Below are 27,256 nucleotides of genomic sequence, written 5' to 3'. Positions count from 1 at the left end.
GTCACCATAAATTGACAAGACTTCTAACTAATTCTTTTATGTAGAAGATAACTGAGAAAGATGCTAATTTTTTAATGTAAATGGTCTTTGATATCTAGTGAACTGTAAGGTAGATTGAATATTTAATCTGAAATTGCAATAGTCTTATAAAAATTAGCAGAGAGGTCTGAGAGTTAAAAAATATACAAAACATGAGAGTTAAAAAATATACAAAACCATTCTATTTCCTTGTCATATGAGAGGAATACTGCTGGAAAGGAGACCTCCTATTCGGAAAAAGACATTAATATAATTTTTTGACCTTCTGTGACTGACATTTTGACAATTCTGTGACTGCTTCCATTTAAAAGGAGATAGAAAGAATTTTTAAAACAATTAACTAGCATCTCTCATAGTGTGATTTCCTTTCCCGCCATGATGATATACTGACTGTTAGCTACTGAGGTTTAGCTCTGTAAAGAATTTTGGGTACATGCTTGGACAGCTTTTCTTAGGTGCTCTCCAGAGGAATTTAGACATATTATCCAAGAGAGAGCCCTTGAGATGCTCATCTCACCTGTATGTGGGGCCCTCAACTAACCCTGATTCAAATCCTAGGCTTTACTATCTGTAGCTCTATACTTTTGAAGTCTCTTTCAAAAAAACTGGAGGCCACCCCCAAGTGGCAAATGAAATTAGCAGAGTATGCCAACAGGGCAGCTCATCACCGTGCAGACGCTGTGCAGTGTCCTGTTCTGAACATCACAGCTGATGGCACACTCATACAGAGGAGAGCAAAAGCCAGTGCAGCACTTGGAGATTAAGGCAGTGAGTCTAGAATGAAAGAGGCTTCTGATTTCAAACAAAGGGACTGTGCATCACACAATTGTTCTCTGTAGTCCTCAGCACAACTGCAATAGTTGCACAGTTTTATTTGCTACGTTAAACATCTGAATAAATTCCCCGCGTGACCTTTGTGGCCTTGGTGGGAAAATCCTGCAGGATCACTCCCACCACGCTGAGGTCTTTGAGTGTTCTCAGGTATTCATGAGTAAAGCAAAACACAGGAACAGGAGATGACACAGCTACTACTGCTCACCTGAGCAAGGAATCTCTATTGAATAGGTCTTGTCTATTGAACAGAATTTACTGGAAAATATTATCATTGCATATAATTTCTGTTAAATTAACTCTGCCTGATTATGAGCTTTATCAGGAACAGAAATAACTAGCAATCCTCCAGCACAGTTTAAATGAGTTAGCTTAAAAACTGCATTAAACTGTCTTATCCCTCAAATGATGCAATCAAATTAAAAAATTATGTGCTCATAAATGAACTAGGAACAAATGTTCAAAGTTGTTACAGCAACTGAAACACTGAAGTTAAAATTATGGATCCTAAATCCTTGCAAATAAAAGTAAATTAATTTCCAAGGTAATTGGAATTTCTTCCAAAAATTATTTATCACAGCATCATCTTTTATAGTTTCAACAGAATTGATTTGATGGCTTTCTAATGAAATATAGTTAATCAAGAGGAAGGTTTTAGTAGCTTATGAATTGCTATCATCTTGATATATAACTTCTAGTCATCAGTTACACTTGCTGCACCATTTCAGTTTTTTCATTAATATTATTTTATTAATCATAAATATTATATATTTTGCACCTGAGCAATTATATTGTGATTGCTGTTATGTATTGCTTTATTGTAGCTCATATTTTTGTCTAATCCATTGAATCCTACTTAATACCTGCCTTAGTTACTTTGAAAAATACTTCTTTTTTATTCTAGTTATCTTTAGCAGCAGATTTAAATGTGCTCATGTGAGGTGTCTGCAACACATGCTACTGCAGCAACAGCATTAATAATCATTAAGACTTTTTTTTTCAAACAGTTTGCTAAAATGGATGTGTGTAAAATGCTTCATTCCTTGAAAAATTTTCTCTAGGAGTTACAAAGCTGTGTGTCTGCATTTTTAATGGAGTTTGTGACTGTATTGGGATACTTTCTTAAATCTTTAGGATTTTATTTCAGCCAGGGAGTGTTGGGAACACTGGTGTCGGTACTGTGCTCTGTGAGAACGTCATCTTCAGTCACAGCCTTTTGCTGGACTCCCTCCAGTCATTCCATCTCTCTCTTGTACTGGGGAGCCCAGAACTGGACCCAGCACTTCACATGTAAACTCACCAGTACTGAGGAGAAGGAATTAGAGAATAATGTGGCAGTATCTTTTAAATTGATCCTTGTCCTTGGTCTTTCTTGCCCTTCCTCTAGGTCTCTTTGAAGACAGCTCTTTATAACAAGACTCTGCAAACATTTTGTTGTACAGCTTTATCTATTCCAGTGAAAAACCCAATTCTTTCAATCATTCTTCATTGGTTACATTTTCTAAGCAGCTTATGAGTCATTTTGCCCCTTTTCAAATTCATTTTTAGTGGGTCTGTAAATATGCATATAAAACCCAAAATTCCACATATTATTTTTCCAGAGGCTTTACCAGTGCCAATTTTATCAAAATAATTACCTCCATGTCTTCTGTTTTTGAGTTCTGAATACTAGCTAGAATTAGTCTTCCTTATTTTGCAACATTTCATTCTTGTTTTAATTCCACAGAATTACCCAAGTGTTTTATTTGATATTTGAAAGTTATTTTCCATTTTGTTTCCACCTTTGATATGGGTTTGGGTTTCTTTTTTCCCAAGGAGTACTTTTTGCTTGGTTTTGGAGTATGTCATCATATTGATTTCTGAACATTTCTTCCATCATGTCCACTCCCTTCCTTGTGTGTTACCGACAAAATTTTTTGTCTTTCTTATTTGATCACAATTTTTAATGAAAATATTGACTGTGGACCCATCATATCTTTGTGATACATATCTCAAAATATTCTTTATTTGAAAACTAACTTTTGAAAATGAATTCTTCTGATTCAATATATATTTCCATTCCTCTTCACAGTGATTTTATCTGCACTGTTTTCTTTTTTACATTGAGACAATGTCAGGTAGAAATGTGTAACAGTTTTAACAAAGGTCAAAATATGCTACATTTTTTTTTCTTTCCTTTATCCACTAAGCCACTTACCCTGTAAAAGGAGAAAATTACATTAGTTTGACATGATTTGGTTTTGATAAATCCGTGGTAGCTGTTTGTTATCATTTTAATTATCTCCAAGGTGCTTAGAAGTGGATAGCTCAATAATTTTTTGGTATCTCTGTGGATATCAAAATTAATCTCTAACTCTCTGAGCTCTGTTTTGATCTTTTATATCTCTGGTTCTATGTACACACATAGCTGTGTATGTGTGGTTGTGTGTGCATATTTGTATATATAAGCAACATCTTTCCCTTGCCATAGTTATTTGGAATCATCCTCTTGAGATTTCAAAGATGATTAATAATAGTTCGGAGATTATGTTTCAGGAGAATGTCATTATTCTGTTCTGCCTTGAACTCAAAACACCATCTCCTTTCTTCCCCTTTCCTTGACTAATCTGCCTGAGATAGCTAACATGAGTGGAGGAAATTTCATTTGTTCTGTAGAAAATACTTTTCTTGAGGCAGGAGTGAAGCTTTAACAGGTCTTGGCTACTTGCACTTGCATGTATATTTTTATGAATGAGTTAATAAAAGAAATGTAGTAAATTTGTGAAGTTTTGTGATGCCTGGAGCAGCAATCACTGAGGTAGGTAGTTGCATAAGCACATAGTGAAGTCTGCCTTCTGTTAGTACCTTGTATGGAGAAACAAAGATTTTAGAAAAAAGGTACAGGACATTTTGCATACAAAAGACACTTCATGTCTGTCAGCAAACCCAGTCATATTGAAACAAGCATTGTGGAAAAAGCAAGAGACCACCTAAGTAGACACTTTATTGAGTATGTAACTACCAGTGAATAAGATTATATGGTGACAGCAGCTCTTAGGATCCAGCTGAACCAGAAAAAAGAACCAAACCCTTAGTCTCAATGAGAGAAATGGGACCACACACCTATGTGCACATACAGCCAGTGGACTGAGCCACATTTCTTAGTTTGTGTGCACTGCTTCTACTTCTGAGCCATAAGTACGTTTAGAAGGAAAGGAATTAGATGATCCAAGTCCTTTAATCTCAGAGCCTTAAAAGAAAAGAGTAAGAAATACAAACTAAATGCTTATGTTTGTGTTTAATTAACTGCACTGCTTGTGGTGTGGTTTCCTGTGAGCATGGGTTGTCCAGTCATTATAATGGGAGCAGTGTGAGCAGTAACCCATTGATATCTACGGCTCTCTGCTATGGAGGAGAAGCAAAGGTATCAGAAAGGAAAGGGGGAAATCACTGCACATCTTTAGTCTCTGTGAACTGTTTTTCAGCCTTTTTGGTAGATTTCAGAGTTGTAAGCCATTTACCAGGGAGCATGCTTTGTGTATTGCCTCTGTGCTGTAGAAAATCAATCACTTCTGGTCCACTCCAGTTCCAATCTGAACCTGGAATTCAGGACAAGAGAAATTACTGGGCACTGCAGAATGATTTTAGTAAAACTGTACTGTTCCTGCTGTGCCTGGATTTGGACTAAACTGAGGGCAAAGCAAAAGGAATTAATTACTTTGGACAATGATACTAAAGCTTGGAATATGAACTCTGTGCAGTATGAACAGCACAGAAATTGTTGGCGTCAGAATTAACCTTAAATTCTTTGGCAAGTAAGTCATATAAGCTGATACAAACCACAAATACATTTTACTTTTGCCCAAAAAAAGTCTTTATCCTTTCTGATTTGTTGCTGGATGTCATATGTACCCATTTTGTTTTGGAAATAAAGATCCTGACTTAAAAATGTTGTCTGCTTTGAAAGTGCAGCTTGTTTTTTAAAGCAATGAGATTTCCTTTTTTTTTCTCCCCCCCCCCCCCCAATTATACCATTTGTGGCTGGTTTTTGTTATACATTGAGCTATCTGAAATGAAGAGACTCTGAATTCTCCAGCACACTGTGAAGATGTAGTGTATTCCTTAGAAATTAATCAAATATCATGATAATGCTGTGAGTTTAACACTAGCACATTGCCATCTGAAGACTGTAGAAATTAACACAAAATCCCACAAGAAAAACAACTGAAGAAATTGCAAATCATAAGGAATGAGCAACAGAGCTGGGAACTGACTCTGGTGATCTGGGATTCTGCTCCCTGATCTGAGCTTCCTGTCAAAATTTGAGAGATCTGTCTGTTTCACATAGCAAGATAATAGACAAAATTTTTTATTCCAAATTAGAAAATATTATTCCCTATTTAATTTCTGGACAGTTTGCTAGGGAAAAAAACCTTTAACATATGAGTAATATCTCTTCATTGTAAAGTTTCATACAATTGACAAATGTTTCCTAACTAGACTCATTGTACATAGAAGAGGAAAAAAAGTGGAAGAAAAATTAACCTGGGACCTTTTAGCAGAGAACTACGACTGTGGATAGGAAAAGATAAGACTGAAATTTTGAATCTCAGCTTTATGGTATTTCTTTGCAGTAAGAGTTTCCTTTTGGTCTTTTGTTCAGAGTCTTTGGACATATCAGCTACCGTTCAGACTGGGAACTGGTGAAGGTGGACTTCAGACCGTCCTTCCCCAGGGAGTGCACTGATGAAGACTATGAGTCTTGGGAGCTCACAAATCTGCAGGTATTCATGGTTTTATGTTAATCGACAACATTTTTCCACAGCTTTCAGATTCATATGGAGTTGTGTGCTAAGAAAATGTTTCCAAATTGAATTCGGATGCCACACCCACAGCTTAGTCTCCTTATGCTGATTTCGCTGGAGTTTAACATCAGAGAGGATTTTGTGTTCCCTTTGGTACTGTGATCTGTGTCCCAAAAAAAGGCAGAACTATAGCTGGGGGGCTGCCATAATAATAGGTGGTCCTGCTGGGTTGGGAAGCATGTCCCATAAAGTGAAGTGTGTAATATTGATTGAAACAATTTCAACATGCAGTCATGTTCTGCCAACTTCCTGACCACATACCATATTCATATATAAATTGCCATAAATGAAGTCCATTCCAGAAGTAATTTAGGATCTCAGTGGACCAATTGTGTAATGGAGTCCAGTTGTTTTGGGCAATACCCTTTCTGCATAGTGCATTAAGGCTGTGCTAATCATGATGCTCTGGCCAAATCCACTTTTCAGAAGCTAAATTCTCTGTACAAAGTACTGATTAAAGAGACCAATATGTGGTGGGATTTTTTATTAAATGGAACACGTCATATTTATTCATACTCATTCTGATTTTTATGTTTTACTTCTTCTACCAGAGTTGGTTTATTTTTTTCATACTACTCAGTTTTCCTCCAGCTCTCTTTTTCTAATACTCATGCCTAATTTTACACCTCCTGTTTGGGACTGCTGTGTGTCTACAAAGAATGTTACACAGATCTGAACCTAAAGAGTAACAGTAATCCCAACAGTAATCTTGGGTTATTGGCATTGAAATATCTTTCAGAAATTAGAAACTGCTAAAATGACTTTGACAGAGTACTTCCAGATGCCCATTTACCAGTGGAGTGTGTATGGAGAGAGTTCATTCCGTGTCCTCATGGTTGGTGCTTCAAATTGACAGCCAACATGAGATATGATGATTTAGAGAAATTCAGCAATCTTCAGCCAGATGAAATTTTTAAATGGCCATTATGAGCTTTGCACACAGGTTGGGCACTCATGAAACATAAATTGCACTTGCATTTTCATGTGCATCTTCAGATTTGTGTCCTGGAAATATAGCTTCTGTTACAACTATGTAATGACATGTTGGTGGACAGCAGTGAATATGAGGGCTTTTCTCTACCTATAGATCTGATATCAGAGGGTTGATAAAGTTTATGGTCTTGGCAGCAAGAGCAGCCTTTCTCAGGACAGCACAAGGTTTGTTTGTGGAGGTTCTGTTGCAATAAGTCCAGTGCTTTGATATTCAGGGTGATCGTTGCATCATGGGCCAGCAGAGAAGCTTTCGGAAGAGGAAGATTTCATCTTGGTGCATTAAAGGGAAAAGTTTCACATCAGCTCTCACATCCAAAGTCTGTGAATGTGTGAACACTGATTTCTTATGGTGAGTCTGTCTTTGAGTCTTTTGACTTATTTCTAATAAATATTTACATAGAATTTGAGATGGGTTTATTTTCCTCCTTTTGCCCCTGTTCCCATAGCCATGTATAAGCAAATGAAAAACCTGTTATTAAATAACAGCTTTCTCTTACATTTGCATTTGTTTAAAAATGTTGCTATGTTTAAGTATTTGTTTCACCTTACTGAACAGATACTGATGTTTTTCTCTATTGATCAAGACTTGAAAAATGACCATTGAATTAATTTTAAAGAAAAAAAAAAAAAAAACAAATGGAATGGTTTGTCTGAGTGTCAAAGGAAACCTTAAAAAAATCTTTTTTTATCAAGGGAGGTAATTTTGCAGAACTGACAAAGTAATTGCTATCAGTTTTTCCCCCAAGTGTACACAACTCCCACTGAAATTAGAACAGAATTGGCTTCATCAACTTGTATGTTCATCTAGTAGAATAACACTGAAAAAATATATTGACTTTGAAAAATGTAGTTTCATTCACCCCAAACTGGATTGCAGAGTGAAGTGGGGGTAGTAACATGTTTGGTGTTGATGTTTTTCAGTGATTACGGGTTTGAGCGCTCTGCACCTCTGAAGCTGGAGTCCAGCAAATGCTTTGCTGACTTTTGGTTTAACCCAGAAGCACCTCCTGAAGACTGTGTGTTGGGGCAGGCATACACCAGCAGCACTGGGTAAGCTGAATTTGCATTTCATGGGCTTGATGAGGCTTCCAGAGAGGGGTAGAATATTTCAAGCAGCAGCCTCAAATGTAGTTTGAAAGAAATTCACATTTAAATACTTAAATGGAGTCTATGTGGGAGCTGGAGAGGGACTTTACACAAGGACACATAGTGATAGGACGAGGGGGAATGGCCTTAAACTGAAGGAGTAGAGGTTTGGATTAGATAATAGGAAAAATTTCTTTGCTGTGAGAGTGGTGAGACACTGGCACAGGATGCCCAGAGAAACTGGGGATTCCTCATCGCTGGATGTGTTGAAGACCAGGTTGGATGGGGCTTTGAGCAACCTGATCTAGTGGAAGTCCATGATCTAGTCCCTGTCCATGACAGGGGGATTCATAGAGATAATCTGTAAGGTCTCTTCCAACCCGAACCAATCTATGATTCTATGAAATGTAAATTAGGCAAACTGTAAAAACAGGGAAATGGAAAAGTTCTGATTCTGACACAGAGCATGAACAGAAACTTCCTACAGACTGATGAAAGGGAAATATTGCTTTGTGTGCTCACAGCAGTTTAAAAACTAATCCATTTGAGAAGAGAGTGAGCTGTCTTTTCAAAATTCTATTTTTTTTTTTGTAATATTTTGTATCTATTCCTATCACTTCTGATAGGAATGTTCATGAGGCTTTTAGCTCATTTCTTGGGTTCAGAGTAATTTTCAGTTTGGATCCATCTCAGGAACTGACAGCATCTCACAGAATTTCCAGGTTTCTCCCTTCCATAAGGGTAAGGAGTTCTGTGGAGAAAAGTTTCTTTTCCTGACCATATGGGACACTCAGAATCAAAGAAAAGCTTTAGTAACTATAAACAATACTGCATAGAATATACACTACAATGTAGTCTGACGTCTGTGCTGAGAATAACTTGCAGCTGGCATCTATTCTGGCTTATCATAACACCATCACAGTCAGTTGTGGAGATGAGAACCAAATGCTGAAATGTCCAATCTGGCAATAGAATCTCAGTCTCTGTGTATATTTACCTTACAGAGGAAAATGCTGCCTTTTGGGTTGTGGATGACAGCTGGGATATATAGAGTGGGAATTCAAAAGAAGGAAATGTAACTCTGATTGTAAAGGATGTTTAAAAATGACATACCTGTATGAAAGTGATCTGTAAATAATTACTGTACACATCCAACCATTTCATTATTAGCACTTTAAAAGTGTGAGTCCTTTCACTCTTTTGTACAGTTGAATTAAACAAATGCTTTAAGTGTTTTAAGAAATGAAGAGATTTGGAAGCAACAGTTAAGCAATTAGTTCTGGGTTAATGTAGAAGCTGTTTGGTCTAATTTCTTCCCAATCTGTGGGATTTGAACCAAGACCTGTAGAGCATTGAAGACTTGGATGCTAGAAAAGGGGACGACGGAGAGAACAGCAGACTGTCTAGGTGCCCGAGGGCTAGTCAGGCATGTTTCTAAGTTGGAAAACACAGACTCTTCTAATGCATGCAAGTGAAATTCTCACCCATGCTCCACGCCCTTCTTCAGCAGGTTTCCCCAGTAAAGGCAATGAAAGTACCCTCAATGAGAGTACTTGTGTTGTTAGTTGGCTTGGATCATTTGCAGTCTTCTCTGTTTGTGAACCCAAGGAAAAGGCAGTAGCCTCAATCACACATGCATTTGGTGTCTTTGCTGGCATTCTTTTGTTTACCTCCAATTCACTGTGCCCACTGTTTACTGTTTTTGCAGGTACAGGAAAGTTGTTTCTAATGTGTGTGAAGGTGGAGTAGACCTGCAGCAGGACTTAGCACACCATATGTGTCCATTGATTGCTCCCAAGGGACTTCAGATCAGCATCAGAGAAGAAAGTCTGGCTGTAAGGCCTGGGGAAGACATCACCTTCATTGTCCAACAAGAGCAGGTAGTAATGAACATTGGCTACGTGGAAGTTGAATTGCTGATTTTAGGGTTAGTTTCATTCCTACCTGTTTTGCTGCTGAATGAAGATTAATTTGTGCTTGAGGCAAAGATTAATAGCTTTCTAAATATTGAAATGTGATTTCAAGTGAATAAGATAAGCCAGTAAACTCAGTGAACCTCCAAATTCCACCCGCAGAGTAGGATTTGTCCTCATCAGAAAAAGCAGTGGTTTCTTGGAAAGTCAGAGTAACTGGATTACCAAAGTCATCTTGAACGGAAAATTTCAACTGCTGTATCAGAGAAGAACAAAAATGGAGAGAACATTTAATACTTGGGTTTAGATATTTTTGAGAATCAGCCTTTCAGAAAGGAATGAGGCAAAGCCTTACAGAAATCAGCAAATAGCTCAGCATTAGAGTATTTGTATATATTAGTTGTGTTGCCCAAGATACTAGATTTTTTTTCTGTTTATTGAGAGACAATTCCCTAAGGCCCTGACCAACAGCAGCGAGTAACTCTTGGATGAATTGTTTGCCATGAGTTTGTTTTCTCTTGCTTGTTTTTTAGCATTAAGCTATAACTGCTCTGCTCAGGTTACCAGAGTATTGTAATCCTGGCTAACCCCACTGGTTTGCAAGAACTTGAAGAAAGTTCACACATTTTGGCAAACCTGTGCTGTAGAAATCAAGCACTTGGGATTTATTTCTGTAATAGAATCAAGAAGGTTACGTGCAGAACACTGGGCTGCTTAATGCTTCACAGGCTCTGTCCCAGTGCATGCAGTGCCCCAACAGTTTGTGTGGCAAGTCCTGCTGCCTTCTCTTTTTAAAGTTTGTTTGGAAATGTTTATTGTAAGCCTAGAGCATTTGGTTACAATTTGGACTCTTAATGATTTTGATTGGCAGTTTGACTTTCTTCCTACTGAAGCTTTAATGAATCTCTGTGGCAATATGAAAAACATTTAAAATTATTCAAAAATCTCCAGAAATAAGGGATCTTGAAGAGAATCCCTTGCTGTGTCTTTTGGTGAAGTCTTCGCTCCATACATCAAAGAGGAAGACAGACTTAGAAGAAATATAGCAGTTTGGTGCCCTCTATGGCTAAGAATAATATTTAAACTCAAATGTTCTGAGCACTGCTTAGGACTTAATCTGTATGACAAAATCAAATAAGAATTCGTAACAATTACTGAGTTTAAGAATCAGCTCTACTACAGCAGACCAAAACATATTACTTTCTCTGGTGAACAAAATTAATTTGTTAGTTTCTGTGAATGCATGTTGTTAGGTGCAGGAATACAAGACATCAGAGAGGAAAGGAAGCAGACTTCTGGTACATTTAGGCAGTTTGCAACTGTCATTAGAAATAATAATAAAAAATAAATACACCATCATGGTCATAATTTTCCCCAAATTTTGTTGGCTGAATATATGAAAAAATAATGTCATTACAATCTTCTATTTTTTATGGAGGTGGATGTCCCAGTTCCTTATAGATTTATCTGCCTTTTCCCTTTGTCTCTGTTTTGCTATCTCTCCATACTCTGTCTTTACTGGTCAGGAAATCAAAATACCTTGATATTTTGAAGAAAGCGCCCTCATTTTTTACACTAGGGAAGTTAATAGAATAAAATGTTAAGAGAATCTTCCTCTACTGTCTTTCAATGCTGGTTTCTGTCTCACCTGAATTTAGGAGCACAGTGTCACTTAAAGGAACACTTAAGAGAAGTATTATGAATTATAAATTCCATGAGCTATTTGACATGATAGAATTATTTGACTGGACTTTTAAACCATTTCCCAAACTCTGCTTTATTAAGCATGCATCAAATTTTGTGCTAGAGCATGTTAACTCTTAACATGCTGGTAGCTCAGTGTAATGCTCTACAACTCTGTGAAGATCCCAGCTTGGGTCTTAAAGCCACATGGTTGACAGTGAGAAGGTGTGGCTGGAAACTGCTGTGAAGAACATCTAAGCCAATTAATTTTACTTTATAACTGCTAAGGCTAGAAGCTTGTGTGATGAGTAGGAAATTGCTAAATTTTCAGTTGCTTACAATCACATGAGCAGCACTTTTGAACCTGGGGCTGCCCTGCTCCATTATGTTAAATAATGTCCAGCTGCATTAAGAGAAGAGTGATGGTTTCTGTGCCATACAACTTGGCCAGTGGTCTGGGGTATATAATTTTAAGGTAGCATCTTGCTCTCTAAACATGGTATTTTCTCTGTTAGTGCACAGAGCTTCTGTTGCACTAATGTAATTGCCATGGCAGTAGTGGTTTTACTGCAGCTGTCGCAGTTGGGTGAAGATGTCTGGCTGGGGCTGAAAACGCTGTTGTGATTCCATAAAAGGTTACAAACATGTGTCCTGTCTATTTTGGTTGTGACCATTGCAGATATCTTGGATGTGTTTTCCTTTTAGGGTGATGTATTGAGTACCAAATACCAGGTAGATCTTGGGGACGGCTTTAAGGCGATATACGTGAACCTGACAAGGACTGGAGAGCCCATCCGTCACCGCTACGAGAATCCCGGGATTTACCGCGTCTCCGTCAAGGCTGAGAATGTGGCTGGGCATGACGAGGCTGTGGTGTTCGTCCAAGTCAACTGTAAATCTGCTCTTTGGTTTTCTTACTTTGGCCACTGTGTACAGACCTCGTGTCAGCTATGAAAGAGGAATGAAAATTGCTAGTCATAGTTAGGAAAGACCGTATTTTTTCAATATCCTCATGCAGTCTTGCAGTGTTGTGTGTTGTTAATGCAGAGGCTTGTAAACCTAATCCAGTAGGAGGTCAGAATCAGTTTTTGTTTGGATTTGGCAGAAGGATGGTTTATTAATCTTTTAAATAATAAACATGCCTCAGTATAAATTTCAGGTTTGATCCATCTTCCTGATTCAACACCCCTTGTCAGCCTTAGCAGCTAAAATTTAATACTTTGAGCTAGGTCTTTGTAGAGCTTCCAGGTGCAGTGTAAAGCAAGTTAACAGACGTATTGGGAAACATGAGTTCTTGTATGATTCTAAAAATTAGTCAAAATCTCAGTGGTTCTAAATCTAAATTTTAGGTAGTTAATTGTCACAGATTTTTAAATGGTGCTTGGATATAACTTCATGTTTGCCAGCAGTATTACTTGACTTGCGCTTCTCTTCCTCTCCTTAATTAAGACTGAAAAAACCCAATCAAACAGATACAAAATAAAGAATAGCATGGCCCAGGGAATATCATGCACCATTGCAAGCTTAATGTACCTCAGTCATCTCATAACTGAAATGAAGAAGGAAACTCAAAAGTGGAACTGATTTCTCCTCTTCCTTTGAGATTCAAGACAGCTATTGCCTGTTTTCAGATGCGTCAAAAAAATTCAGAAACTAGTAACATCAAAGGGAAAGATACTCATCTTGCATTCTCCAGGTGTCTGTTTCCCTCTGTTGTCAGTGGTGTGCCTTCCATCCTAAACCCAAAGCAGTGAAAATCACTGGAGCCATATACCAGGTTATGCACAGAGCCATCTGCTTTATGTCAGCTTGTCTAGTGACTGCTGATATTTTTGTATTTTGCTAGTGTGTCCTTGAGTTCAGAGTTTCCAGTTCTTCTTTGAGTAGCACACAAAGCCAAACACATTCATGCTGAAGACCAGTCTCCTGTTATTATCAAGCAGAAAGAATCTGAATTAAATTTTACAGCTCAGTTTCATTATCTGTTTCTTTGTTGTGTTTGTTTTTTAAATCATTTGACAACTCCAGAGAATCAGATAAATTACTTAGGGCTTCACTGTTACATTTGAGAAGCTTCTAGGTGCTGAGAAGTGGAGTAGGCAAAGAAATAGTAGATCTGTACAAGCAATGAAAAGGAAAAAACTCTGTGTGACATTCTTCTCTCCAAGAATAACTTCTAACCCTTCAGAGAATGACAAGCAGTAGCAAGCCCTGATGGAAAGCAGAAGACTTTCTCAAAGTGTGCTTTTAGCATGGCCTATGTTAGAATAAACAGTAAAACTAAAATATGTAGATTCTCTTTCATGCAGCAGATTTTAAAACTGCAGAAAGCAGAATTGTTTTACACAAGTAAATGAGTGGTGCATTAGGGGGGCTTTGGTGCAGAAGTGCAGAGACAGCAGGGCACTGAGGCGCATGTGATCCCTTCCTGAGCCTGCCCCTGGATGCTGCACAGGGACTGGCAGAATGGAGGTGTGTTACACAGCCTGCTTGAGTAAATGCTTTCCACGTGATTAGCTCTGTTTAATTTTTTAGGTAAATTACAAGATTTGAGGAAATTAGTTGGCACTAATTAAACTGCAATTTCTACGTTCTAGTGAAACACTGATAGCCATTAAGGGACATTTTTCACTGTGGAATACCATGAAAGCAGGGGTCTCTGCAGAGTTCTTCTTTCAGGAGTCAGCAGTCTTCAACTGATGCATTATTCCCAGGGAATTTTTTCAGAGGCAAATGGTAGAGGAAATCTTTCCACTTCTGCCAGGTTGCTATGTGATACTCTGTAATGCAGGACAATTATAAGAATTTTTGCCTGTTGTGCAAATCATACTTTCTGATCCAGATTAAACAATCTACAACTTTCTAATGAACTGCAAGAGAAATTAGAAGTTAGAATTAGCAAAAATGTGAGTAGGCAACTGTAGAGGCCCAAGAACTCAGAATAAAAAGAACTAAAGAAGAACTGCATACATCCATTAATACATATGCTGCATGGATTTTATTTTTCATGGAACCATGACCTGTATAGTGTGGAACTTTGGAAACTATTGAAATTTTAACTTAGTTAAATAGAAATCATATAACTTCAGTCTTAATTGTACACACTTAAGGGTGCCATGAAGCTTGTTCAAATGCATTATGGAATTGTGCAACAGAGACAAGCAGAAGGATTTGCAGTAATTATTCTCAGCTCTTTAATATATAGAAAGAACAACCTTGAAATTACAGTCATCATTCAAGTACCAAGCAACTTGGCCTCTAAAAATTTTGGAAAAGAAAGTAATCTTCTTCAGGAACAAAACCATATCTCAAAGTAATCAGTTTCCTTTGTGAAAACACAGATTTATGGCAGAAGCTAAAAGGTTTCTCAGATCCTTCGAGAAGGAAAATATATTTCTAGGAGGAACAAATTTAATGAAATTCCTAACATTTCTGGATTTTCTTCAAGACACCATCACCAGAGAAGCATTTTTACTCCTCTGGAAGCTACTGAAGGAATAATTTGTTAAAGCACCCAACAGTTTTGAATTCATCTAGGTGGTTAGAGAGTTATTGGAGAAAATGCAGAGTAAAATAGCGCTTTACATTCAGATGAAGCACCACACAGATCAAGTGAAGTGAAGTGGAAAAGGGCTTTGGACAACTTGCTCTCAGAAGTTCAGTCAGTTTACTCAAAGTGAAATTAGAAGTGAACCAGCAATGATTCACTCCCTGATACAAAATAAGAGAAATACTTTAGACCAGTGTTAATTACTATTAAATGTAAGTGAAGAACCTTTGAATGAGTTAAAAGATATTTAGAATGGAGCAGAAATGGATGGTTAGTATTCATTCTATGTGAGGAATGAGTTTTGAGCTCTACAGTGGTTTCATATCCCAGGTTTTTGGTGCAGGCGAAGAAGTTAAGAAATTCTAGTTACCACATTGTGCTGTTAAAAAGCTTTTACCTTCAGACATTCTGATAAAGATATACTGGGAAACCTCTGAGGGAAAGATTTTCTTTCAACTAAGTTATTGTACTGTGAAACAGCACAACACTAATAAACATAACACAAGCAGATAAAACCGTTGTAATGATGCATTTCTTTTAAACAAATAGTAATATTTATGGTTTTAGTAGTTCAGAAAGGAATAAACTTACTCTAAGGCACATTTTGGAGTCCAGAGGTTATCTATTTTGATTTGCAAATAAATGCTCCCCTGATGTACAGTTCTATTTGAAAGCATGAATTAATGAGATTTTTTATGTGAGCCTAACAGCTGATATTTTATAATGAAAATGAGTAGTCAGCAGCATTCTTTTTCAGTTTTCTGATTATCCCTTAGCAATTTGAGACTTGTTAGATTTCTATTCATTTGATCTTTTGTTACTGAGTTTAAAAAAAGAAGGAAAAAAAAAAAGCTGAGATTGCCTTTTCCAGTTTTTAACTGGAGTATTTGCTTATGTGTCTGGAATTGGACATGAATGAAACAAATGGGCCATGAGAGAAGCCCATTTTGTTGATATGTCTTATTGCTTTAAGATATGGTTTGAGGGGTTTTGGGGTCATCTGGGGGATGCTTTGTAGTTGAAATGAAGTCTTTCCAATTATGTCCATAGATTTCAATATGGACGTAAAAGAGGAAGGAAAGGAGGGAGGGAAAAATGAATTCAGGACCTTATGGTGAACAGGTGGGAGGCTTTTGGGGAAGGAGGTGTTAATAAATTGATGGATTCTTGTTCAGTGATGTTTTTGGAACTTTGTTCAGCCCCACTCCAGGCTTTAAATTTAGAAGTGGTTCCAGTCATTGGGAGAAACCAGGAGGTGAACCTGACAGCCATCATCCTGCCTAAGAACCCTAATTTGACAGTTTTCTACTGGTGGATAGGAAACAATCTTCAGGTACACAAATGGTTTTGATTATTTCAAGAGATAATTTCAATCTCTTTCCAATAAAGGTTTTCCCTTTCTTTCAAATTTTAAACTGTTTGCTTTGTGGGGGAGAAACAACATTTTCTTATACTTCATTACCTGTGGAAAAAACCCAACTTTTAGAGGGGAATGGATTTGGGATCATAACTGGTGAATGATGAAACTTAGATTTATGCATTTCCAAGCTAATAACAAGTAATGTAAATTGAAGTGCTGAACAAATATATGTATAGGTTGTTTGGGTTTTTCTCATTGTATAGATAAATGTTTTCTGTGAGTCTAAAATAACTGTCATATCAAAAATAAATGTGTTATCTTAAAGGATATCAAAACATTGAGAGCGCTCAAACAATCTAGTGTTATTAATTTGTGGATCAAAGTCTACATACTTGTCCTAGAGCATTAAATATCCAAGTATTTCTGCTGGGGAGTATTTATTGTATAGCTGGGTTAATTTCTTTTAAGGTCATTTTTAAAATAACAGATATTTTCTTTATGAGGCAGACTAAGTGTGACAGAGGAATGCTTCAAATAAGTGCAGTGAACTTTCTTCTTGTGAATGTGCTGTCTCCCCTAATCCCAGCCTGTATCTGTTCATCATTATTGACTTTGCCATTGCAAGAAGAGGTACTGAGGGTCTTGTGAAGGGTTTTGTCATTCTTAAGGATGTGGTCAGGGAGCAGAGTATCTCAGCTCCACCTTAGAGGTGACTGTGGGCTGGTGCTCTAAGTTGACACCATTAATCCTTTTGACCCTGACATACCCTGCATTTTTTGAGGCAAATGATTTGCTTCATATAATCTTGTAGAGATTGTTGAGTCTCACTCAGACTCCATTAATTTTAGTGGGATCTGACTGAAAACCTAAAACTTGACTGATTACTCTAAAAGAAATATTTTCCTCATCTGGCTGCTTGATTGTATAAGATCCTTTCAAGGAAAGAAAAATTCTCTATTGAAAATTGTAGTTGATCGATTTGATAAAATATTGAAAAATTTAAATTTTATGTGAAATTTTTTTGGTGATATTTTATCAACAGTCTTTTTCAGCACTGTTCTCATGGTTCTTGCTGAAATGCTGTTTCCAACTCTTCTTTGTTTTTTTTTAAAGCCACTGCTTACATTGGAGAATTTTCTGGTGACAAAGTTTGCTGAGACAGGTGATGTCAGAGTTACAGTGCAAGTTTCCTGTGGGAGCTCTATGCTTCAGGACTCAAAAGTTGTCCATGTTTTTGGTAAGACATTAGTCTTTTTCCCTTTTTTTGTTTCATATGTAATTTTACTGGATGTCTAAAACCAGCCCTACCACAAGTGAACCTATTGTAAAATTAAATCTAATGCCAGATTTAATTGTTAAAATTAGAGGCATGAAAAGTCACTAAATAACTCCAGAAAGCTCAACAGTCAAACATTTTCCTTTGCTTATTTTAAATGTTACTGTGGTTCCCAAATGCTATATGTATTTGAGTTGTATTTTGGCCAGTGACTAGAAGGTTTCCCAGAATTTATAAGTAAAGTAGTCTAAATACCTCTGAAAAAAAAAAAAAAAAAAAAAAAAAAAAAAAAAAAAAAAATGCTCTTGCTCTCAGCATTGAAAACCATGTCAAATAATTGCCTTTCATCACAATATATCACTGTTACCTTGATGTTTATCTGAGATTTTGGATCAAATATAGCTCTGCTGTAATTATCAAATAACCCTTCAGCTCTTGTTCCATAATGTGTCCTGGTGTGGCTTTTTTGTGTTTTATTATGTAGTGACAAGGCAGAATATACTGTGGAAAATGCAGTGCTGGGAAATTATTTACATTTGTATTTGTACTGTCACATGTGGGAATTGTGATAAGTATAAAAGCTTTTATTTTAATGCAGAGCTAAAAGCCTTCAGCTATCATGCAATACAAGACGTGATACATCTCTGTTGTCTGAAGAAGATTCTGTTATTTTTGCTTTTATTATACTTACTGTTTTGAAATAATGGCAAAACCTCCATTTTTGCTAAATGGAGCTTTTATGAACCTTCTCATTTTCAAGGATAAATGGATATAATATATATATTGCCGCTTATAAATGCATCAGCTTTTTAAGAAATCTTTAGAAGTATAACTCTCTTAGTGTGAATACATCAATGGCTTTATCATTCCAGTGCTTCTTTTGCCAATCCTGATATCAAGAGCATGAAAATACTGGCCATCAAGAAAATAAAGAAACTTTTGAAAAAGAAAGCCATGTTTAAATAAAATTCTGTTGGAAATAGTGAGGGGAAGCAGGTTTGACTTGTGCATTCCAGAGGTTCTCTATCCCTGCTTTGCATTAAGTTCCCTAGGTTTTCATCCAAGGATCCTGTAGGGAGAAAGGGAAGATTTTAGAGACTTCTTTCTGAGGGTCATCCCATTTCTAGTATTTCAGATATTTTTGACAATATCCAAAGAAATATTGTACCTTTGTTTTATTTTTTTTCAAAGAGGGAAATAGTTAGCCTTTGCAATATAATTTCTGTTCTTATTTTCGTATCTAATTTATGGACTAACGTATTCATTTTATACAGAAAACAGAAATGTGTAGTGGAAAAACCTCCACATGCTTATGATTCAGTGAGAATAAAATCCATTGGTACATTATAATTTCAAATAAAAGAAACCAATGACTTCTTTTCAATACTCCCTTATTGAGCTAGGGGAAAATTATCTGGAACATTATGAGCCCAGAGCATGTATGTGAATCTGCTTTGTTTCCTTTTCTTCCTCCTCTCTTTAGTCTTTGGGCACAATTTTGATGGTGTTGATGAAAATACAGAAAGAAATGGAATGCCTGACAACAGAGAGCAGCAGGGGTCCTAGATACTGCAGTGCTGCACAGCATAAAGTGCTAAATAGAGACTTTTAGTTCTATCAAACCCCTTTTGCAATCTAGTTTATTTCTTGCTATTTATTTTTGTTTTTATAGATCATTTCCATGTTCTTCCTCTGAAGTTTTCTAAGGACCTGGACATGTACAACCCTGACATACCAGAGTGGAGGGAAGACATCGGGCGGGTGGTGACGCGACTCCTTGCGAAGGTGCTCCTTCAGATTGGTCATAAAATGTTCCCTCACCAGCTGTAAAGTTTGAAGGTTAAGTTAATACCTTCTCGTTTAGAAGGTATTTTGAAATGGAGGCAGAGCAAAATAGTAAAGTGAACCTCATGAGCCACATTTCATGCAAGTTTGAGCCTAGTGTCACTTTTAAGTGCAAGATGTTGACGATGATATTGTAACACAGACAGTTTAGGTCTAACACAGCCTAATTGGCAATTAATGCTAAATATTGCTCTCTGGGATTAGGGGTAGACATATTAGCAAACACTGATGACTCCAAAGCAGGAAGAGTTAAGTAGCTTAAGTGTGATAGATTTAGAAGCTAAGCAATGAGTAATATAAAAGACATCATCTTTGTGTAAAAAAAAGCAGAAAGAAAGAATTTCCTATGCTTATTCTGTAACTTTGAAAATTACATATAATATATAGGCACTCAATTCATGCAGTGGTTTTTCAGAGCGTGTTCACAAAAGAAATCTGGATTTCGAACAGATGAATCCTGTACGTTAAATCAAATACAAACTATGAATTAGTGCTGTGGCATTAGATCACCTCATGGAAACTTTGGGCTCGAGAGCTCTTCAGGCACACATCCTGCCAGCAATTGAGGGTGCACACACTGCTTTCATGAGTGTAGTAGCACTGAAGTACAGCTTGATATTGTTTATAAAATATTTGAATTTTAAATCATTTTACTCATCCTGGATTTGCAATTGTGCAAATCAGGTTCTAAATTTCTTGACTTTATAGAGTTTCCTGCTTTTTTTTCTTTGAGATTTTTATCAAATGACATTAATTTCTTGCTTTTATCAACTTAAATTCATTCCATAATGAGTTCCACTAGTGTCAGTCAAAAAATATTTTACTCCCCTATAAAATAACTCTTGCATTTTAATAATTACTGAAACATTTATCAAAGTATATGGACAATTTAATGGAATTTCAGAATGTCTTGGAGGAAGGCCAAGGAAAGTGCCTAGGGTATGGTCACTAGAATTGTGTGGCTACATTGTACAAAACATGGAGAAATTCAGAACTAAAAGCCAAATTAGCACAAACTATTTTACAAAGAGATGTACTTGACTTTCAGCAGGGGAATGAAGGTATTCATTACAATTTCAGGAGCTGAACCTGAGTGTTCTTAGTCTCGCATTGAAGAACTTCTCTCTGTTCATTAAGCACCTTCCTAAGCCACCTTCAAAAGCTAAAGTTAGCTGTAATGAGTATTCACTTCTAAGTCTACACTGTGTCTGAATGGCCCACAAAGGATCCTAAACCACTTTTAATTTTTTTTTTATGTTGCCTCAGAAGTGCTCACCCATTGCAGTTTTTATAAAACCTGAAAACCTCCTCATTTTGCTTCTTTTCTTGATGCCACTGAATTACTTTAATGTGATAACAGCACTTAGGTCTTCCAGTATCCAAAGAGCAACTCACATTTCAGTACATTTATGTTTGGCTTTGTTCATGTTTCAGCTTCTAGTGGAATTCCCTTTAGATATTAAGAATCTGAATAATGAATTCTATATGCCATATGTGGAGTTACTTATGTATTTTATATAAAACACAAAGTGTGCCTCTGTTGTCTTCACAGGAGACCAGTATACCTGAAGAAACACTCATGACAGTTGTGAAACCTGGTCTGCCCACAGCTGCTGACTTGCATGTGCTACTACCAGCAAATCAGCCAAAAAAGAAGAGAAGCATAACAAGTGATAAGGTAACCAGAGCAATGCACATCTGCTTAGAACAGCCTTCATCCTCTTTTGCACTAAGTGGCTGTAGTCTCATTGCCTTTATATGAAATTAAGAGGTGATCCCTGTCTGTGTAAAGATCTCACTCCTATCTGACAAGATACATGTGAATGCTACAGCAGCTATGTCTGATGTGTTTGACAGTGTCCAGACAATCACAATCTACTTTCTGGTATTAGTGTGTTTCTCAAGAATATTTAATATTGGTCTGTCTTTTAAACAGAAACAGCAGTGATACTTGTCATTCTGTGAAGATCCAGTAGAGCAAAGAGTCTCTGCACTGTCTACAGAAGGAAATTAGATTTCAGGTCCAATCAAACCCAGTCATTGACCCATAATGTAAAGAGCATCAAGCAAGTACTTTATGCCCTTGTAAGAAAATGTCATTTTCAATTGGTAAAAAACAAATTTAGTGAAGACAGGATTGAAAATCAGACACTAGTTTCTCCCTAGTTGTTTTCAAACAATGTTTCCTCCATTTTTAGAGACTTCATGCCCATTGAAAACCAGAAGACTTGTACGTTTGGCACGTACAATTTATTATATTTGTCCTTTTGCTGTGATAGAGAAGAAACAGATCCTAGCTCTGTGCCTGTACCTTGCAGTTCATGTTCTGCCAGTTAGAAAGAATCAGTGTAAGGTGTCCTTAACTTTGAAGGGCATTTTAAAGCTTTCTAAGACAAGGTCATGGTCTCTGAAGAGCTGGGGCAGTAGGCAAGACAAAGCTCTTCATATTAACATAAACCAAATAGGTTGTGTTTGGAGTTCATGAGATGTACTTTGGAAGGTCCAAAGGAGTATGTTGAAGTTATCCAAGTACTTGAACAGGTGTCTATCATTGAAATGTGTGAGCACACAAAGCTTTCTACTTTTTTGGCAGGCACCCTTACTGTTCTCCCATGTAATCACAGTGAGAATTCCTGGGAGTCTGAATTCTTGATTATGTTGCAGGAAATAGTTAATTTTTGTGGGCTGTTTCTTTTGTAGAGACACATTCATGGACTAAGACTTTCAGCCAGGGGAACATTACCACTTCAAAATTATTTGAAAATGTGCATTTCTTGAGGAAGCAAGGTGAAGTTTCTATAGGAAATTCCTTATTCTGAGCCATTGGGGAATGGATATGTTCAATAATTTAAGGAAACTAATGGATATAGATTATTTTGGTTGTACAAAGATTTTACTTCAGTGCAAAGTGTTATGCATATTAGCTCCCTTTAAATCTCAATTTCTATTTTAGTGTTGTGCTTCAAGGCAGCTTAAAGAGTATCAGTTAAAATCAATGCTGTCTCAAGGTTGTGCTCATGTTTGTGTATGAAACATCATGTGAGTTACTTTAAAGCATAAAGAGGAGCAGTCCCATGCTGCAAATGATTTGGAAAAGCTGCCATTCAGTGAGGCTGTAGGGATGTCCCAGTAGTGTAGCAGGACACAGTTTTGTAATTAGTTCTCCAGTGAGACCTTGCAAAGGTTTTCTGGAGCTAGAGGAGCAGGGGAAGGGGAAAGAAGTTGTATAATCTGGAGAATTTGTGTACATTTCTGACATTGTTAGGATGAACCAGGTCAGACCCATGGCTGGAGCAGGAACAAGGGAGACAGGAGCAATTACAGCAGCCTTTGCTGTGCTGTGATGATAAGTCAGGTACGCCAGTCTCACATCTCAACACTGACTGTTCTTAGAGTACAGTGCTGTAGAGATGTACAGTCAGTCTTCTTGTGACAGCTGCCTACATTTCTGGTTTTATATTACTGCTAATAGACATTGTTTTAGCTATTGGTATGTGCATATAAATGTGTTGCTTTAGACTTGAATGGCAAAAATTTTGATAAAATGTGTTATATCAGAATCAATTGCGACTTGAGAAATATCCTGAAAATATATCCTATATAAATAAACTTAGAAGCAATAGCTTCTGGTAAGTCAGCAGGAAAATACTCATGTTGTCATATGTTTAAAGATTCCTTACATTCCCTTCTGTTACTAGAAGAGAATCTTGAAGATTTTTATCACGAATCAGTGAAAAGATGTGCTTTGTCACGCTGCTTATGCCAGTTCTCAAAGTCAGAGTTGTGACACTTTTGTGAGAACCCAGCAATGCAGAATGTTTTCTGCACATTTGGAGGTGTCCCTGATACCTTTAACTTAGGCATAGTTATAAAATGTCTTTTCTTAAAGAGAACCTCTTTGTTCTTGGCTGAAAACCTTTTAGATTTGGGAATATTACATTATTTCAGAAAGATTAAAGGCAATAATTTCTTGCTCAGGCAGGGAACAGCTGCTTGCTGGAGTTTTTATTGGTGCTTTACATGGAGCGTTGGGATGTGATGCTGTTTATTAGGTTAGTCATGTAGAATATGAATCATTACTGATAAAAGTAGCAATCAATAACAAAGATGGTAAGTAAGCTGTCAGTGCAGTAGGAGGAGCCCTTTGGAAATTCTGAAATTTTATTCCACTCTGACAAGAGCCCTTTTTGTTTCAAATATATGCAGAGAGAAATAAAAGCTGACTGTGATTTAACCTGCTTTCAAGAATAGAGAAATTTCAAAAGTTTTCCTTTCTAATTATTGACTCCAGAGAAGACTTGGTTGCTTAATTTATGCATATCTACTGCATGTCTAATGTCAGGTGGGATAAGTCCAGTTGAAAGAGTCAATTAAAATATAATTAAACTATAATCTGGAAGGCAGGGGCTCTGAGGAAGATTTCAATCCAGACAAACTACTTCACAGTAGTAGAAAATTCCCAGTGAGTTGCTTTGGCAAAAAGGGAAAGTCAGAACCCAAGATGTAGATGTGGGTAAGAGTTTGAACAGTGTCATTATTTTTCATTCTTTTACATTCTTATAATGCAGGAGCCATTGTGTTGACATGTTCAAATATTGTCATTGTAAAGGATATAAAAAAAGAAGATGGAAAATTCAAATGCTGGTATATGAACCTTCCACTTAAGTCTAGAGAGGAGCTCAAAAAATACCTTGGGACAGGAAAAAAACCCATGAGCACTGAAAAATACATTAGTCTTTCAGTGAAATAAGTAAGCCAGAACCTTTGGCTGGATTCACATGAGATTCAAATTTTTTACCTGAGGACCTGGGGACATGTTGTTCCTATAGATTTGGGTTCAAATCCAGCAGTGGGGAGTTAAATATCAAACAAGTCTTAATCACTTAAGCAAAAACCACACCAAATGTTGGGTTCCTTATGAACCTGCCAGGAAAATATGAAGAATCAAAAGTTATGGAGCTCAGAAATTTCATTTCCTGGATGTAAGTCAGATTAACTTAAAGTAGCTGTCTCTTTGGCACTTTACACCATGAACTCATGAATGACCCTGGATTGATACAAAGAAATTTTATTCATTGATAGCAGCATCACTTATAAGCCTCCTAATCCTAAGGAGGAGTTACTCCTAACTCCTAAGTGGAGTTTTCATATCCATTTTCTTTTCAGGCTTTAGGCAAAAAGATAAATACTTAGGAGCTGTCTGCTGTAATTGTCTTGTGAAATAACTGAAGCCATGATTACTTCACCATTACGTTGAGTCATTCCCACATAAAAAAAATTTAATAAAGTCAGTGGAATAGCTTCAGAAGTTAGATATTCCTCAAAAAGAATGATGATATTTGAACTTTTGTATAGTGCCTGTCCATAATATGAGAGGGACCACAGGGATTTTTATCCATTATACTTCAAAAGCTTGTCAAAGATGAGCACCATAATTGATAATATCATAAAAGGAGTTACTTGTGAAGGTTTCATGGATATAAAGTAAATTTCTAATTTGGCATCCTCTGGGAAGTCGTGTCCCAAATTATAAGGCATAGAGTATAAAAGTAGCTTTGATCTTTTAGAAAATTGACCATGTTGAAGACACAAGCAAGTAGAAAGTATAATTCAGACAATTTGTCATCCGGGGTTAGGATGTGAGGGTATATTTAATGGTTCTGCTCCATAAAAATATGAGAGACCATATTTCACTTTGCTCTATTCACTGGAGGAAAATGGGAGGAGTATTGATTTTTTTTTCCACATGAATGAATATATCTATTTCTATGGAGTATTGTTAAAAATTAGCAATAAATGGAATTTATTCCATTCTAGGTAAGGAGGTAAGGTAAATTATGACATGGAGTTCATTATTAAGTAGTAGTTAATTTTCATGGCAAAAAATCCAAAGTTGGCATCACAGGTTTTCTTCTGATAGGTTAGAAGAATGGGGGCTTTTAATATGGATTATGCATTGTGTGAGTTATGGCCCAGGTAAACCCAATAGCATCTGCAAATTGCTTGCTGTCTGTCTCATAGTGGGTAAATGTAAAGACTTGGGTAATCAAAAAGAAAGATTTGGCTATAAAATTGTGATGTTTTCAGCTTTTATGTCTTCTGGAGTTTTGCTTGATTTTTAAATATTGAATTTCTTTTAGATTTCAGCTCATCATTGACAAGTGCTTTCACCATTTAAAGGTGAACCAGAGGTTTTCCTTTTTAAAACATTGAATGTCTCAAAGTGGAACAGACATCTGACATTCTATCTGTTGTATTTTCAGAGAATAACAGCTATAAAGCAGGCCCTGAATGCACACAACATCAGTTTCTTTCTGAGGGGAGGATACTGGGTCTTAGTGACTTTAGCTGACTCCGGTTCAGGTAAATATATAAATAAAGCTATCAATGGACCTACTTTTGGATGCCTGTTCAAGTGTTGATAATTTAGGGAGAAAATCATGTATGTGTACATATAACACATATGTATATATTTACTTGGTACTCGTTACATATAAATAAACATAGATGCCTATATTATTTTACAAATGTTTATTTTTGTATATATGTGTATATATGTATATATATGTGTATATATATGTACACATACATTTTCATTTGGTTGTTATTAACAGTCACAACCAAATTTTTTTTTTAATGTTTGCATTTTGTCATATCTTGTGATTTGTATCACGTGCTTCTTGCTTTTTCTGTGTAACCACAACATAAAGTAAATACCTCCACTGTACAAAACAGTGTTCTGGAGGAAGACCCAACGAGGCTTCAAAAACTCATCTGGTGATCTAAAAGCACTTTAAGTTGCACTGGCTGCTAAGAAAGCAGAATTTCTTTGCCTTTATATCAGCCATTAACTGCTGCTCTGACTACATGGGTCTAACAAGGCTTGCTGCATCTCTGCCATGTATCTCTGATCTTCTGATCAACTAATGGGAGGGTTGCTGTAGGATCTCCACATTACTAATCCTGTCCTGAGATAAATTGTGTTTTTTCTCTATTTAAAACAAATGGAAATGGAGTGGGGGCAAGGGGAATTGGCATTTCCTGCCTCCCTGGATTCACTGTTGATGGAAAGTGGTTGAAGAGAGTATGTGTGTATTTTAAACAGGGAGATGTTAAAAGGATGTTTTAACCATAAAGCCCAGCTTTGATTTAAATCTTTTATGAGAATGTCCTGTGATTTTTGTTTGTGTATTATCTCCCATAATATATCCTTTATTAATTTGTGTTGTGGGAGAACAGCTTTAGCCAGCCATTATCAATTTTTGTAAATTATGGTGTGATGTTTTATCTGTCATCTCTCTGTAGTAAACAAAGCTCTTTTATCTAGTTTCTAATGTAGAACTGTGCTACAGTCTCACTGTGGTACCTTGTCTGGTGTAAAGGGTTGACATTTGTTTGCCAGCACAAAAGGGATTGAAAGAAGTCCATATTCATTCTGCCTTTAACAATGCATGACCTTGATGAACTCATTTGTTGTTCAGAGTCTTAGTTTCTCCATCTGTGAAATTAATACAGCCCTGCTTTTGCAGAGCAAGTACTTAGGGTGTGTGATCACTTACTATGATAACTTTAGATTCCCTGAAAAAAACCCAAACCACCACTGAGTACCCAAATAATTAAATCTTCAAGATCTTGGGTTTTGCTGTTTGTTGCTTTCTATTTTTTAAATGCATCCTCTTTTCTTCAGTAACAAGTCACCAACTAATTGTGTGGTTTTGCCTTTCTGAAGAAGCCAGATGGGGTAAAAAGAGGTTGCAAAAACAACAACCAATGTTTTTGACCTGATAATTAAATAGAAAAGAATGCTCAAGAATGTGAATGATGTGGAAGGGGACA

The 27,256-nt window shown here is 36.7% G+C and overlaps 1 protein-coding gene across 1 annotated transcript in view; it reads left to right on the top strand.

The window, feature by feature from the left end:
* The window catches only part of SORCS2 (sortilin related VPS10 domain containing receptor 2), a 527,396-nt gene that overhangs the window by 488,815 nt on the left and 11,325 nt on the right, over positions 1-27,256 (top strand). The window contains 10 exon segments of the mRNA XM_058804337.1: positions 5,513-5,633; positions 6,923-7,056; positions 7,629-7,757; positions 9,502-9,673; positions 12,095-12,281; positions 16,139-16,272; positions 17,413-17,536; positions 19,248-19,360; positions 20,973-21,098; positions 25,684-25,783. Of these exon segments, the coding sequence (XP_058660320.1) occupies positions 5,513-5,633; positions 6,923-7,056; positions 7,629-7,757; positions 9,502-9,673; positions 12,095-12,281; positions 16,139-16,272; positions 17,413-17,536; positions 19,248-19,360; positions 20,973-21,098; positions 25,684-25,783 (1,340 nt within the window).

This window comes from Ammospiza caudacuta, chromosome 4 (assembly GCF_027887145.1).
Source record: "Ammospiza caudacuta isolate bAmmCau1 chromosome 4, bAmmCau1.pri, whole genome shotgun sequence".
NCBI lineage: Eukaryota > Metazoa > Chordata > Aves > Passeriformes > Passerellidae > Ammospiza > Ammospiza caudacuta.
This window is presented reverse-complemented; position numbering and strand designations above follow the sequence as displayed.